Source organism: Phalacrocorax carbo, chromosome 15 (genome assembly GCF_963921805.1).
Source record: "Phalacrocorax carbo chromosome 15, bPhaCar2.1, whole genome shotgun sequence".
Lineage (NCBI taxonomy): Eukaryota > Metazoa > Chordata > Aves > Suliformes > Phalacrocoracidae > Phalacrocorax > Phalacrocorax carbo.
In genome coordinates this window covers 10,760,593-10,774,832 of record NC_087527.1, presented here as the reverse complement: position 1 = coordinate 10,774,832, position 14,240 = coordinate 10,760,593, and the positions used below count along the sequence as shown (strand labels likewise).

The 14,240-nt window shown below is 55.3% G+C and overlaps 1 protein-coding gene across 14 annotated transcripts in view; it reads left to right on the top strand.

The window, feature by feature from the left end:
* NCOR2 (nuclear receptor corepressor 2) overlaps positions 1-14,240 on the top strand; it is a 257,110-nt gene that overhangs the window by 211,970 nt on the left and 30,900 nt on the right. For all 14 annotated transcript variants that reach the window (XM_064466324.1, XM_064466335.1, XM_064466326.1 and 11 more), the window contains 4 exons: positions 1,734-2,289; positions 7,631-7,751; positions 8,739-8,976; positions 13,677-13,832. In XM_064466324.1, coding sequence (XP_064322394.1) covers positions 1,734-2,289; positions 7,631-7,751; positions 8,739-8,976; positions 13,677-13,832 — 1,071 coding nt within the window. The remainder of the gene's footprint in view (positions 1-1,733; positions 2,290-7,630; positions 7,752-8,738; positions 8,977-13,676; positions 13,833-14,240) is intronic.

The window sequence follows — 14,240 nt, the reverse complement described above, 5'->3', positions numbered from 1 at the left end:
TGTGCATAATTTTCCAACAATAGCCCCATTTGACTTTTGTCAAAGTAATTTAATAACTTAACCAGCACTGCTGGCACCACGCTGGTTCCTGGCCTTAGCACCCAGGCTAATGGAACTCGAAATGGGAAATCTTTTCAAATCATCATTGCGAGTGACTCATTACGAGGCAGATTCCAGGTAAATCTTTGTGCGAGGTGATACGTGACTCAGAGGCGCAAAGTAAAAGGTAGTTATTGCTCTTTGTAAGAGTGCCTGAGAGGAAACAATGTGTTTTTGAGATTAGAGGAGGATCTCTTGATGTGCTCCCAAGCCTTACTCTCTAAGCTTCATCACTTGTTCTGCTGCTGGGGTAGGCTACGGAGCTGAAGAAAGGCCTAAGCGGGCGGCGGTGAAACGTTACGGGCATAGAAGTGCCAGGGCAGTGTTATGCAAGAAACAGCTGCTGGCTCTGAGGTGGCATTTGGGGATGCTCAGGCAATAGCTTGGGGTCAGGGAGCCAAGTGGCCAGCTAGGGAGCGGGGGAAGGACTTAGTATGGGGGTTACAGTGTAGTCCATGGATTCAGCATCCAGCGGCAGTGTGCTGGAGCCTAGAGCTTGGCTGAGCCTGGGACAAGCCACTGCTGGGTGTCTCGACATGGCATTCAGAGTAGAATTCAGCGGCAGTCAGGGAGAGTTTGGCCAAACGCGCTGTAAACCTCGTCCCTGGGTGGGGGATGGGACACCTCATAGTTTGATTGCAAGTGAGTAAAGGTTGGAGAAGGCTGAGATTCCTGATGAGTGTGGCATGTTTTCCTGCCAAGGAAGGATGGATGTGCTCCGACGTACGGCTCATGGGATACAGTCCCTCGGCGTCGCTCGTCTCACCAGCATTTGAAAGCTGTGTGTGCTGCTGTGGAGAGACAAGTAAAGGAATGCACGGGAGGAAGCCTTTGGGCATGAGCATGAGAGCCGTGCCTGGCAGGGACATGCTGAGATGGGACCAGGAGCCTGGTGCTCCTGGCCCTGATTGTGTTTGTCCAGCAAAGGCTTGGAGGGAACAATCCTCTCCCCAGCCATAGAAACAATGTCTTGGCAGCACCTTCATCTGCAGTGGCGCATGGATGCCTGTGCTGCCAGCTCACATCAAGCCATTGGTGGCAGATTTGAGAATGATCCTTTCCATGTAATAATTAACCTGTCCCGCAGCACTGCCAGCACTTCGCTTTCGCTGACCCTGACCTTTCTTCTGCCACTGGCAGCTTAAATAACAACAAACACACGTGGTGTTTTGGGATGGTCCCCAGCTGCCCCAGGGGTGGCAGAGCCAGGGTCATGGGCGACGTAAATCAGCAAACAGGATGCCAGCAAGGTGCCTGGCCCAGGGGAGCAGAGCTGATCTAGAGCCATGGGTGAGGGGGCGAGGAGGGAGGTCCTGTCCTGAAGATCCAGCCAGTGGCCAGGGTTTTCCCGTAAAACCCAGTTGCTCAGTCTCCAGGCTTTTGGGCATGTGGTTTTGCGTTTGGGTAGGGGTTAACAACAGCCGTTGTGCTGGGCAAGCAAAGAGGCCCCTAGAGCATCCCTTTGCTTAGTAGGCTCTGGATCTGGGGATCCCGGCACAGCTCTCCCAGCCCCGGGATCATCTCCCCCTCAGAGGAATGAGGGCGTTCTCCTCCCATGGGAGGGGGCGGAGGCAGCGATATGGGAAGCGAGAATCTCGGGCTGATCCTTATTTTTATTTCTTCCCTTTTCTCAGCTGCAGTAAATAACAGCTCCGACACTGAGAGCATTCCCTCGCCGAGGCCCGAAGCCAAAGAAGGAGGCGAAAACGGAGCCAAGGCACCACCCGGGCCAGGAGGTGACTCCAGCGCAGAACCAGCAGTCAAGTTGGAAGAGGCTCCAACACCCCCTGACGATCCCCCTGCTCCCCCCGCCAACCCCACTCCTGCCACCAGCCCTCCACCGGAGGCAGCTCCTGAGCCGCCCACCAGCGAGGAGAAGGTACAGGAGGACCTGGTGGTGGACGTGGTGAAAACGGAGGAGCCAGAGGAGAAGGTGAGCGAAGAACCCTGCAAGAGCGAGGTGAAGAAGGAGGAGAGTGAAGACAGCCAGGAGAAGGATAAGGGGAATGACAAGAAAGCGGAAAGCAGCGTCAGTGGCGGAGGGACAGCAGGGACGGAAGGGACACCCAAGGCTGAGAAGAAGGAGAGCCATAAAGGCAGTAAAGGCGCCGGGGTGAACCCCGACAGCGACTCCAGCGCGACCTGCAGCGCAGACGAGATGGACGAGCAGGATGCTGTGGACAAGAGCAGGTAGGAGCGGGGAGAGAGGTGGGCAAGTGCATGGCCTGAGGGCCAGACTAGCATCTCTGTTGTGTGCCGCAGTGCCCACGTGCGCTTCCGTGAGCTCCTTGGGAATATCACCACTCAGGTGCTCCCACAGGCACAGCCTGACTGTGTCCCCACGTGGCTGTGACTCTTCGGCCATCGCTTGCAGAGGGGCCATGACACAACGGGCAGTGCGATGTCCCAATGTACGGGTGCTACTGGGCAATGGTCGCGGGCAGGTGTTGGAGGCAGAGCCGCTGCGTCTGCTGGCCGCAGCCCATCTGGGTGATGCAATGGAGTGGGATGTGCCCTCAGGGACAGCAGAGTTGTGCGGAGGCACAGGCTGGTGTGCCAGCATCCGGGACTGGGAGCAGTTTCTGTCTCGGTGCTGGCAGGAGAGATGTCATGTCAGGGACATGATCCCAGTGCAGAGAGGGGGCAGGTTGCTCCCTCAGTGGAGATGCCACTTGCATTTGTAGGGGTGAATTATCCACCCTAGATGCAAAGGCTGAGAACGGTGTGGGCTGTGCAAGCTTTCCTGGGGCCATGCAATTGCGTCTTCGCCTGAGCTGCTGCGGTCCCGAGCCCTCCACCTACCCCTGCGGCTGGCAGCTGAGGGCATGTCTGACCCTTCCTGGGTGGCTCTTGAAATGCTGAGGGGAAACACTGGCCTTTTCCTTGGAGAAATGTCCTGTTCCCCTGCTGGTCCTTCTCAGAGAGCCCTCCCTACCCAAGAACCGCACAAATGGGGAGAGGGTTTCCTGTTTTTTTGGAGAATGTGTATGAATACATGCATCTTTGTAGTGCTGGTTTCTCTAATGGCTCCTCCTTCCATCCACACTGGCTCCCGGGTCAGGAGGGCCCTCTGAGTTTGCCCTGCTGTCGCATATAGGGATGGTAATCCCTCCCTGCTCCCTGCCTCAGAGCTGGGATGGGATGGGATGCTGGCATCCGGCATCCTGCATCCCACATCCCACATCCCTCCCATGGGCTTGCAGGGGCAGTGTGGCAGTGAGACGGGTGCTGCCAGGCCAGGCAGGCTGTACGCAGTGCTGTGGATGGGGATATTTAAAAGAACAAATGAGGAAAGCAGCGGGATGAGGCGGTAGGGAGCCATTGTGCGCCTCTACCACTCCTAACAGCCTCCGTGCTTTCCCTGTGATGGATGTAGGAGCCAGTGGCTGAGTGCTGCTTATGCAGGAGCATTCTCCATGCTGCCTGGTGTGCTGGTTTTGGGTGTGTGGTGCTTAGTTGCCAGCTGGGGTTAAACCACAGCACCTGGCTTCCCCGGGGGAGAAGCCCCTCTCGCTGCCAAGCAGCTGGAAGCAGCGCTGATGATGCCGAGGGGTGGTGTGGATGCCGCTGGCCCTGGCCCCATGGCAGGGCTGAGGCCTCTTGGCTGCAGTGCTCCTCTCCAGCAGTGGATGGAGTCCAGCACCACCCTTCCCACCCTCTCCTCCTTCCCAGACAGGAGAAAAACTCCCAGCAAGGGAGAGTGAGGCCAGCGGGGCTGCACTCCTCAAGTTTAACCTAACTGAAAACAGGACAGCAGCAGCTTGTACCAACTTCCCAGCAGCAAAAGAGCAAGTCGTCTTGGGAACGACTATTTCATCCCCAGCTCCTCATTGAGTCAGCACCTATCTCACTTGTCAAACAGTTACCAGCTTCCAGGAATATCAAACATCAAACAGGCATCCTGCTGCTCCTGGGCCACTCCTGTCACCTGGTGCGGCAAAGCATGGGCGATAGCAGAGCCTGCCAGCACAGGAAAGCTGCAGCCAAAGCTGGCGTCTGGCACTGCCCAGCCCGCGTGCCCCAGGAGCACCCACAGGGTCGGTCTGCAACCGGATTGAAGGTTTCAGGGCCATCGTGCTCCCAGCGGGGACTCTGTGCCCTTCCCTGGTGTAGCTTTGCTCCCTTGCATTTCCCACCAGCCAAGGGCTGCTCACTCACAGGCGGTTACTGCAGCCCTGCTGCTGCAGCGTGACTTGCGATGAGCAGGGCGAGGCTGCCGAGATGCCGCGTGAGCCGCCCCGTCACCGCATCACCCGATGCTCGCCCGCCCACCCAGCGCCGGCGGGGCGTGGGTGCTCTTCCCTGCGCTTGTAAAAACACCGAGCTGTCCGCGGCATCTCCCAGAAGGGGACAGAGGGTGGCTGGGGTGTCCCTGCAGCAAGAGGGAAGGTGTGCAGGGTTGGCGTAGGGGCGGCATTTCTCGGGTCCTCCTGGGGTTCACTCTAGCAAAGACAGGTCCGTGAGGAGGAGTTAGAGCCTTAACTCATCAAAGCTGAAGAAGGCGGCTCATTGTCTGTGGTTCCGTACCGCGTGCGCTGCAAGAGGGCTGCTGCTAGGGCTGCCAGTACTGCAGTTCAGCAGGAGGTCACACCAGATGGGAGTGAGGGAGGCCGTGCACGGTCACCCGCTGCAGACCTGCAGCGCAGAGAGGGAGACACCTGCCCGTGAGCACTGCACCGAGCCACCCTTGTGCTGCCTCAGCCGTAGGTGCATTGCTGCCACGGCCCTGCCTCAGGGGAGCTCGCCAGGGAAGTCTGGTAGCTGTCACCTTTGCACAGCCACTGCGGGTGCAAGGAATTGCATTTGGTTGGGTCGTGTATCAGTGCGTTGGCTCATCTGGCAATGAAGCTGGTCCCTGTCTCCGTCGTGGATGTTTGGGGAAGGCGGTGTCCTGGTCACCCCCAAAGCTTTGTGCCTGAGAGGGGACATTTCCATACCGCCGAGGCTCAGCTGTGTGCATGCTGACCCCTCCCTGCTCAAATCCTTTTCCCGTCCCTCCCCACGCCATCACCCATGGTTAGGGACTGGTGTTGGGGTACGGGAGGCTCTGGGTTGGCAGTGTGTGGGTACGAGATGGCTGAGGGTTGTTCATCTGGTGACTTCCAGAGCAAAGCACCCAACAGACAGCCTTGTGTCTGGTGCCAGATCTGCTAGGAAGGACATAATAAATTATGCAATTTGCATATTGATTAATTTAATACCAACTCTGGCTTCCTAAGTGTCCGGATCATGGAGGGCTTTAGGAAACCTGAGGATCTTAAATGCATTTAAAGAGACTTTAAGGGTGCTTAAATGCATCTCTGCAAGTGCCACGAGTGCACAGGGTGGCTTCTGGGGCGGTTGCTCTGTTGGCAGCTGCCAGGGCTGGCAGGACCCCGCTTGCCAGTTTCTGGAAAACGAGGCTGTTCAGCTACGTGTCTCGCGAGAATCGCTGCTGAGGAGAGCGATGCTGAGCACAACCGTGGCTGCTTAGATCTGTCCCGCACCACTAGCAGTGACAGTGACATGGAGTTGGGCCAGTGCTCCCAGGTCTGTCACCTGTTGGTGAGCACCAGGGCCCATCTTAGCCCAGGCTGAGGCAACACATGACCGGCCTGGCAGCACTGGTGTCGGGGTGAAGTGGCAGGAGAGCTCATCCCAGGCACCGGGAGCCGAGCAGCGTGGTGCTGGCAGCCTGTGCTGCTGCCCCGCCGCCTAGATCAGGCTTGCCCAGAACAAAATTGATATTTTTTTTTTAAATAATAAAAATCAGTGACTTCTTTTGGGGCAAAATCAGAGCCCAAAGTGCTGGGAGAGCAGGGCCAAGGCTGCAGACTATGCTGGAAATATGGGGTCTCTCCAACTTGGCAGCCCCAGAAGTGCTGCAGCTCAGCATGGCGTGAAGGTCTTGGGAGTAAGCCAGGTGCCCTTGTCCCTGGCCACGTGTCTCAGCAGCCTTTGAGGCGTTACACCACTCCAGGAGCCCCATTCCTCCACAGCTTGACTTCACAACATCCATAAAGCTCCATGGGCAGACATCATTGCAATTATTCAAGGAGCTGCTTGGATTTGTTGCCCCTCACCTGGTCTCCCATGGGTGCCTAACCAGCACACCCTGGTCCCAATCCAGAGGTGGGTCCCCTTCCCCTCTGACACCGGCCACTACGCAGAGCAAGGGCTGGGGCAGTCCCAGCACCGTGATGAGTTTATTCCCCGCACATGGCCCTGCCATGCTTGTTTATTCATTCAAGGGTGAGCATGGACTGACCTTGAAATTTATAGGCTGAACAGAGCAGTGAAATAACAGCTAAAATAAACAAATCAAGCTGTAAAGCTTGAAAACTATGAACTGGCTTCAACAAACTGGAGTTGGGAGGGAGAGAAAGCAGAGATGGCCTGGAGACGTGGTCCCCAGGGTTTCAGCACAGGCTCAGGAGCTGGACACACCGAGGGTTTGACCCATGGGCTTCGCATGCCTCCATCCCATCCCATTCTGGTTGCACCATGGAGATGCCCACGTCTCACTGTTTGCACAGGGGTTAAGCACGGCCATCTGGGTGTCTACCAGGCAACTAAACAGCCAAGAGGAAGAGCAAATGGAGAGAGCGTAGGGCTGCACAGCCACTGGGCTGAACACCAAATCCCATCCAAATCCAGCCTTTCGTCTTTCAAGTGATCCGACTGCCCCCACTGTGTGCACATGGTTGCTTGCCCAGGCTTTAGCACCTTGATAAAAGGCAGTCCCTGAGGAGGAGCATGAAGCTGATCCCAAGTGCCGAGCAGGCACCACGTGTGAGCTCCGGAGAGTGGCATGATGCCCAAATGAAATCTGAACTGGTTGCCCTGCTCTGCAACTCCCAGCTCCAGCTCTGGGCTCCAGTTCTCCCTCGGGTTTATTCTGGACAACAGCAGCAGATTTGCTAGAAATAGTTAGCGTAGGGGATGAGGGAAAGAGGGCTTCAGATCCTGTTGAGCTGGAAATAATGGTCTCATTTGAGCATGGAGCCCCATGGGGGTTGTCTTCTCTGGAAAGCAGGATTTGAATCCCGTCCCGCTCTCCGTGTCCCTTCAGCCTTGTCATCCCACACCAAAGCTGCCCTGGTTGCTAGCTGGGCATTGCTGGGCCAGGTTGTGTTCCCCTCTGGGCCTGCCCTCATAGACCAAAATGACCCAGGAACGCCTGCAGCCCACCAAGGTCGAGGTTGAGACCTCTCCCCAGCAGCTGTGGGTCCCCCATGCTTTGGGCAGCGCAGCAGATTTTCCTGCCAAACAACCTCCGGTCAGACAAGCATCCTCGTGGTAGATGCTGAGATCTTCGGAGTGGTAGTTGCCACCTGAACAGGTTTGGGACCATGGCAGCAGCTTGCAAGGCTGGAAGCCCAAGTGTGTGGTGTTCCAAGAGCCCAGGTTCCCAGCAGCGAGCGTACTCTGATGAAGAGTACATCCTCTAGGCTTGGCAGCATAAAATGAAGGGGAGCAGGATGTGGGGGAGCAATAGGACGTGGAACTTGTCCGTGGCATTGCCTGGCTGACACGTATGCTTTGTGCCCAGGTTGCTGTCCCCTCGGCCCAGCCTGCTCAACACCGCCAGCGATGCCAGGCTGAACTCCTCGCCACAGAAGCCACTGGACCTGAAGCAGCTGAAGCAGCGTGCTGCTGCCATCCCTCCCATCGTGAGTACCCCAGCAGAGAGGGCCGGGACTGAGAGCACGGTGGCCGTGTGTGCCTCGTGCACGCTCTCCCGTTGCGCTGTGTTGCCTGCGTGGCGTGCATCAGGGTTGCAAGGATGTGCTCATTGCTGAGGATGGCCAAGCTTGTGGTCTGCAGAGAGCTGTGCCTGGGCGGTACAAGCCCCCCAGCAGGCAAGGTGCTCTCTGCAGAGCGTGTTCCCAGCTCCTGGAGCAGCTCTGCCAGCAACATTTGGATGTCCCTTGAGCTCTTTTATCAGAAAGTTGTGGGAGGTCTGGACAGAAAAAGCTTCTCATTGCCACATGACTGCTGCCTCCCATTGCTTTAAAAAGCAAGCGTGCACCTTCCCAGCCCTGTGCTTCTCTTCATCTCATGTGTTTGAAGGATACCACGTAAGAAGCATTTATGCTCTTCCTCATCCAGAAGTTCTGCTTGGTCCCCCTTTTTGGTTACCCAGCAGCCGTGTACTGAAAGAGCTTGTATTCTCTGAGGCTGGTGGTTCCTCCTGGTGCAGTGGCTTGGGCTGTGAAGAAAAGCACCCTGGTATCTCCAGGGTCAACGCCAGAGGAGCAGCATCACAGGGTGGGCAGAGAGGAAATCCCTGCTTTTGGGTTTTTAGTACTCAGGGAGGACCCATTCCTGATGCTTCTTCAGTTTCCCATGTTACAGCTTAAGATGTGGCTGCTGTAATGTAACTTCTGGCAAAAGCTATGAACACTTAACTGTAGATTAGAGGTTTTAAACAAGGAAGTCTGAAGGCCGTCTGTAGTGTCACCAGCACAGAGCTGATACACTCTTTGTTGTGGGCTTTTTTTAATCTGTGGCTGGTGAGCTTTGGAGCCTTGTTTGGGCTCGTAAGACTTGCAGTGATAGTGTGGGGCAGGTGTTTCTCATAACACCTTGATGTCTCCAAGACTGTTATGGATGTCAACAGCACATGGCAAGTGTCACCAACTCTTACTGCTTTGCAGATTTCTGAAGGTTTCTCGGAGGGGATATTGCAGAGTGGAAGTGTGAAGCCTCAGGTGCCTCCCCATGCCTTGGCCCTCTACCAGCAGCAGATCACAAAAGCCCACGAATCTGCCCGCGAGGAGATGCCCCCAAGCAAGCTATCGCAGTCCCAGCAGCAGCAGGCTGAGAAGGAGCAGCAGCCACCAAGCAGCAGTCCCAGGGGAAAGAGCAGGAGCCCCGCTGTTGGTGACAAGGAAGGTAGGAGGGTGCGCCCATCGGTGTGTGTTTATCCGCACAGAAATGCCCAGTGTGTGCAGCAGCCAGCATCTTCCCTCCTCATAGGTGAAAGCTTGCTTTGACCCTTGAAAGCTCTTTAATAGCATCTTGAAGCAGGACCAGAGAGGCATGGCTAATTTCCCATGTTCATTAGACAGTACATCATGTCTCATTGAGCCTACAGCAAACACCAGGCCAGTGTCGAGCGCTGAGGAGGTGAAGATTGCCTTTATTAGCGTCTCTGCCATTCACTGGAGAGCAAAGGGGCCTGGAGGCATGCCAGGGCTCTGGGTACAATGGATCTTTTCTACCTTGCTGGCTTTCTATAAAGAATGCTTTTAATGCTCAGCGGGGACCATTATTTCATTTAAAATCAATGCTAATACTGTGACTCGGAGTCCAAAGGTTCTTGTAAAGATTCCCAGTGCTTTCTCCCCGGAATAGCTCTGATGTGGTTTGGCTGCCTAATGAGCAATTCAGAGTTTCCCACCATAGAGCATCTGAAGCGTTATTAGCTTGAGCACCTGGGGATCAAGGTTAAGGAGATACGGGAAGTCCTGATGAGCCCATCTTCTAAATGTGTTTTTAATCTGAGTGTCTGAGTCTGTTCCAGTTGAGAGTCTGTGTCCCTGCCCCTCGTAGCCAGCCTGCGGTTCAGTTGCGTGTGAAGATGAGACACTGTGGCATGATCAGAGGAGCAGGGAAGTCGGGCTGGGTGGGTGCAATGTCCATCAGTGCTGGATCCTGCATGGAGATGGGTGCAGCTGCAAAAATTACCTGCTTATGCATAGAGTTGGAAGGTGGATGAGACTACAGTGATGAGGTAGATCTGCCCTGGATCCGGTCTGTGATCTTTCCTGGAAAATCAGTGTACTAACTCACCCTCTGGTAGCCAGGATCTTGGCAGCCTGCTCTGCAGTGTCTAGGCCCAAGTATTTATTATTCAGGCAGTCGTGTCCCTTTGGACAGAATGGTGTGATTGCAAGAAGAGTTGGTTGGTGGCACTTGGCCTTTTTTTTTTTTTAAACAATAAATAGCACCGCTTGTGCATCACACCTCCAGCATGCTTTGCATATAAGCAAGGAAGGTGACTGCTCACCTTGAAAGAAAGGGAGTTCCCCCTGAGTCATGGTGTTGCCATCTGTGAAGTCCCGTCTCCAGCTGTGCTTGTGTTAGCTGCCCACGTGGAACAGTTCCCCTCTAGCTCTCCCCGCTGGCAGCAGGTAATCAGGTTTGATCTGTTCCTGCGCCGTAATCCTGTGTGATCTGGCCTTGCACAGCTCAGCTTCCTGGTGAGCTGGGTGGCACAGCCAGCGCTCGAACCCGGAGTTCTGCATCACTGGTTTCCCAGCGCTGCCGCTCCACCTTCCTCCTGGCTGCAGGAGGATGAGGAGGTGAGACAGGTTTGTGTGTGTTAGGTGCAAGACAGGGTTTAGGGGTTGGAGATCAACCACACCTGTTGTCACTGTTACTAAATGCAAGGATCTGATACCCGGCTGGATTTTTTATGGCTTTGTTCTCTACAAAGCACTAATGATATGAGGGATGTTATTCTCTCCTCTCATACCTCTGTAGTGCTCTGAATCTTCCATGTTAATGAAACTAATTACATCTCCCTGTACCCCTGCAAATGTCTCAGCAGGTGTTGGGTTCTAACTGTTTGATCTCCAAACCCTGCCTAGCTGTGTATGCATGCCAGGTACCAGCGTGGGTCTGGGCTGCACATGCACCCTAGGGAACCAAAGGCCGACCTTCGCTGTTTGTGGTGGGAACACCTCTCCTATTTGAAAACTAGCAGGTTTGTCATTAGAGTTGCCTTGAGGGGAGATATCAAGTCCCCCATAGCCCTGGTTTCAGTACAGTTATGGACTCAGGCAGCTGCTCAGTGCTGCCTCTGCCTCTTGGAGCACATCCTGGCTGTGGATCAGGGGTTAGAGGGGAGATAGCCAGATAGTCCTGGCAAATCTGTGTACATCCCTTCCCTCCCCTGCTCTCCAAGGCGTCCTAGTGAAGTGGCAAGCATCCAGACTGCAGACATCATGCTGCCACACCGCCTCTACGTGGACCTCGCGTTAAACGGGAGAGTCCAGCACAGCCTGCAAAGCCTTCAGGAGAGCATCCCCTGTGCCGCCTCCTAGCAAGGGGCCAGCTCTGCTGGAGCAGGTATTCCCGTTCCTCCCCTGCTTGATTAGAGAGCTTGAACTCTTGCAACCGCTCCAGAGATCAACATCCTTTACACCGCTCTGGACCCGCTTCAAAGCCAAGTCTTGCACACATCCTGGCCGAGGCGTTGGCTGCCTCGCGGTTGCTGGCTGGGGCCGTGTTGGCCTGGAGGGCGGCCAGCTGAGCCGTACCTTCCTGAGCGCTGCCCTCCCCTCCCCTGCCTTCCAAGATGAGCTGCTAATCGCGGGGCTGGGCAGAGCCAGGCAGCCCTGCCTGTATCTCACCGACAGGCAGACGGATCCCTTTTCCCGTTGCCCAGTTGCCGTCAGGCATATCTTTGGTTATCGTTCGGCAGTTTGAAAGCCAGCGGTATGTTTTGTGTTGATTTAGTTGTGTTTTATTTGGCCTTTGTAAGCGATGGGGAGCCAAGAGCATTAATTCGGATGATGGATCATATAAACTCTGACTCCTTCACTCCCATTCCAGGGGCTTGATAAACGGTAATAGGAACTCTTTCTTCCCCACATAAGTGCTATTTTATCAAAAGCTGGCTGAGTTACAGCCACCCTCTAATGTGGGGGCAATTAGGAACTGGCCGCATTTCACAGGCTGGAGAGGCACACAGGGGAGGGGACGGCTCCCACGGGGCGGGGAGGAGGACGGGGCTCTCCAGGAGCCGTCCAGGGTGCACGTAGCCTTGGCTGACAGTGCCTTGGCGTCAGAGAGCATCTTCAGCTGGGACATCCCAGCACCATTCACCCCCACGTGAGCAGAGTCGAGCAGGTCTGAGCTGAAGGGGAGAAAATCAGGGAGTGTGAATGTGCCAGGACTCTCTGTAGGTCTGGAGGATGTGCCTGGGTTCCCCTGTACTGGCAGGACGAAGGGATCCTCTCTGGGATCTAGCAAGGGAAGAGAAGAGGCTGCAGCCAAGTTCCAACCCCGCCAGGCTGCAGAGGTGTGTGTGCCTGGACACCTCTGCCTGCCGATAATAGATTTCTTCTCACTGAAGGGCACGAAAATAATCTCCCAGCTTCTGAGTACACTGAGCATTAATAATGATAATGCAGTAAAGCCTCATTAAATTGGGCCTCTGATAATCTACTTGCCCTATTATTAGGCTTAGCAGGATTCAGGCATCTATTTTTATCAAAAATTGATGGTTAAAGACTGGGTTCCTTTGTGATTGCTATTGTTTACTACCCAGTTTCTCATTTCTGGTCGTTGCGGACGTTATGCAGGTGGGTCTGGGGATGAAGGGCAGTGCAAAATTGTTTATCGATTACAAGCAAATCCTACCAAACCTGCCTGTGTAATCCATCCAGAAAAGGCTCTCTCATCCATCTGCTCAGCAAAGCATGAGGATGCACTTGGGATGGAGCTGATGCAGATGAAGCCCCTTTTCCCCCGCACCCTGCAGAGCATGGAAGGGTTCAGGCATCCCCAGTGTGGCTCCCCCATCATTAGGCACTTCCTGGCCTCCAGTCAGCCTTTTTATGCCCAGGGTGAACCCAGCCTGGCATCCAGTATACCCTAAGCCAGATAATTTCATGAAGCTTTCCTGCTCCCTGCCCTGGTGCTTTGCAGAGAACCAGACAAACACCCCACTCCCCACAGAGGCATCCAGTCGTCCCGCAGAGCTCATCTTGATCTTCATTTGCCTTTGATAGTCTCGTACAGTGTCGTTGTCCCAGGTGTTCAGAGAACATCTGGTCACCCCAGGCACTGCATGTTATTCCCTTGCTGTCCAAGAAGCTGATGCCGTTATTTCTGGCCACTTCCCACAGTTTGCAAATGGTTTATAGCCGGCAGCCATCCTTTAAGAGCAGCTGAGCTTTCACATCACGATGCAATGTGGGGGTGAGCTTGTTCCCAGCGTGTGGGCGCACAGTGGTCCCCGGCAGTGGCCTGGGGCTCCCTGCCGCCCCATGCACACCGCAGACCATGTTGTCACTAGCAAGCCACTGCCTGCTGGATGTCCCCTGCACACCAGAGGGATGCCAACATTGCTGCTTCTTGGCTTTAACCTCAGCAAAGGGTTTGGCGGGATCACTGTTAACCCCACCAGCCCTGCCATGGTGGCTGATGCAGAGCTGTGGGCATGGGCAGGATCTGCCCAGGAGCAGATTGCGGATGGCCAAGCCCTGGCAAGGAGCTGGACCCTGTGCTTGTACCAGTCACCAGCTGCACGCCCAACACTGTCTCTTCTGAGCAGGGTGGGATGTCCATGAAGGTCCCTGCTGGCAGTGGACACCAGCAGTCACCAACACAGATAACCATTTTCCCTGCTGTGCTTTAAACATTTGAGTAAAATAAATGCTGTCCAATCCAGGCAGCGACACTGAGGGTTTTTCTTCTTAGTTTGGTTGGGGAATTCAGCCCTCATCTCATGGCCAGGTTGGACTGAACTGCAGCCACTTCCCATGTTGGGAGCTGGCTCTGGCTTCCCTGCCCGTGCCCGCAGGCGCTGCTCGCCTGCGGGGGCTGCTGAGCAAGCTGGTCGCTTTCTGTTTCCCTTGCAGAAAAGTCTGCGCATTTCTCATCCATCACAGAGGCTCAGAAGCTGAGCGCGGAGGCAACGGCCGCCTCGTGCTGGCCCCCTGTCCTGTCCTACTCCCGGGATGTGATAAAAACCTCTCCTCAAGCGGAGCCCCACTTGTTTCAGTATAACCCACCAGGCAAGTAAAAGCCGCTGGCTGCGTGGCGTGTGCCCCCACCCTGACCCGAGGCCGAGCACAGAGGCTGTGGTTGCAGCCAGCATTGCAGGTTGCACTCTTAAGTCAGTGCAGCTTTTTGGGCGGGGGTAAGAGAGAGGGTTCAGCAGAAACCTGGTAACACCTTGCTTTGGCCTGGCACGGAGCTCCCTCACTGCTAATGCAGCAGTCTGAGGGTGGCCGGGCAGGTCTCCCAGCTCTGGCCAGGGCAGGTTTAGGGACATGGTTTGCTGCAGAACAGTGTGGGTGCTCCTTATGCCCTCAACGTGAAGCTGGGCAGGTTTTATCCCTTGCTGCGCTGTCCCTCTCCAGCTGGAGGACAGACAAGTCGGGCACAGAACATCCTCAGGCTTCAGGGTGGACAAGGCAGTC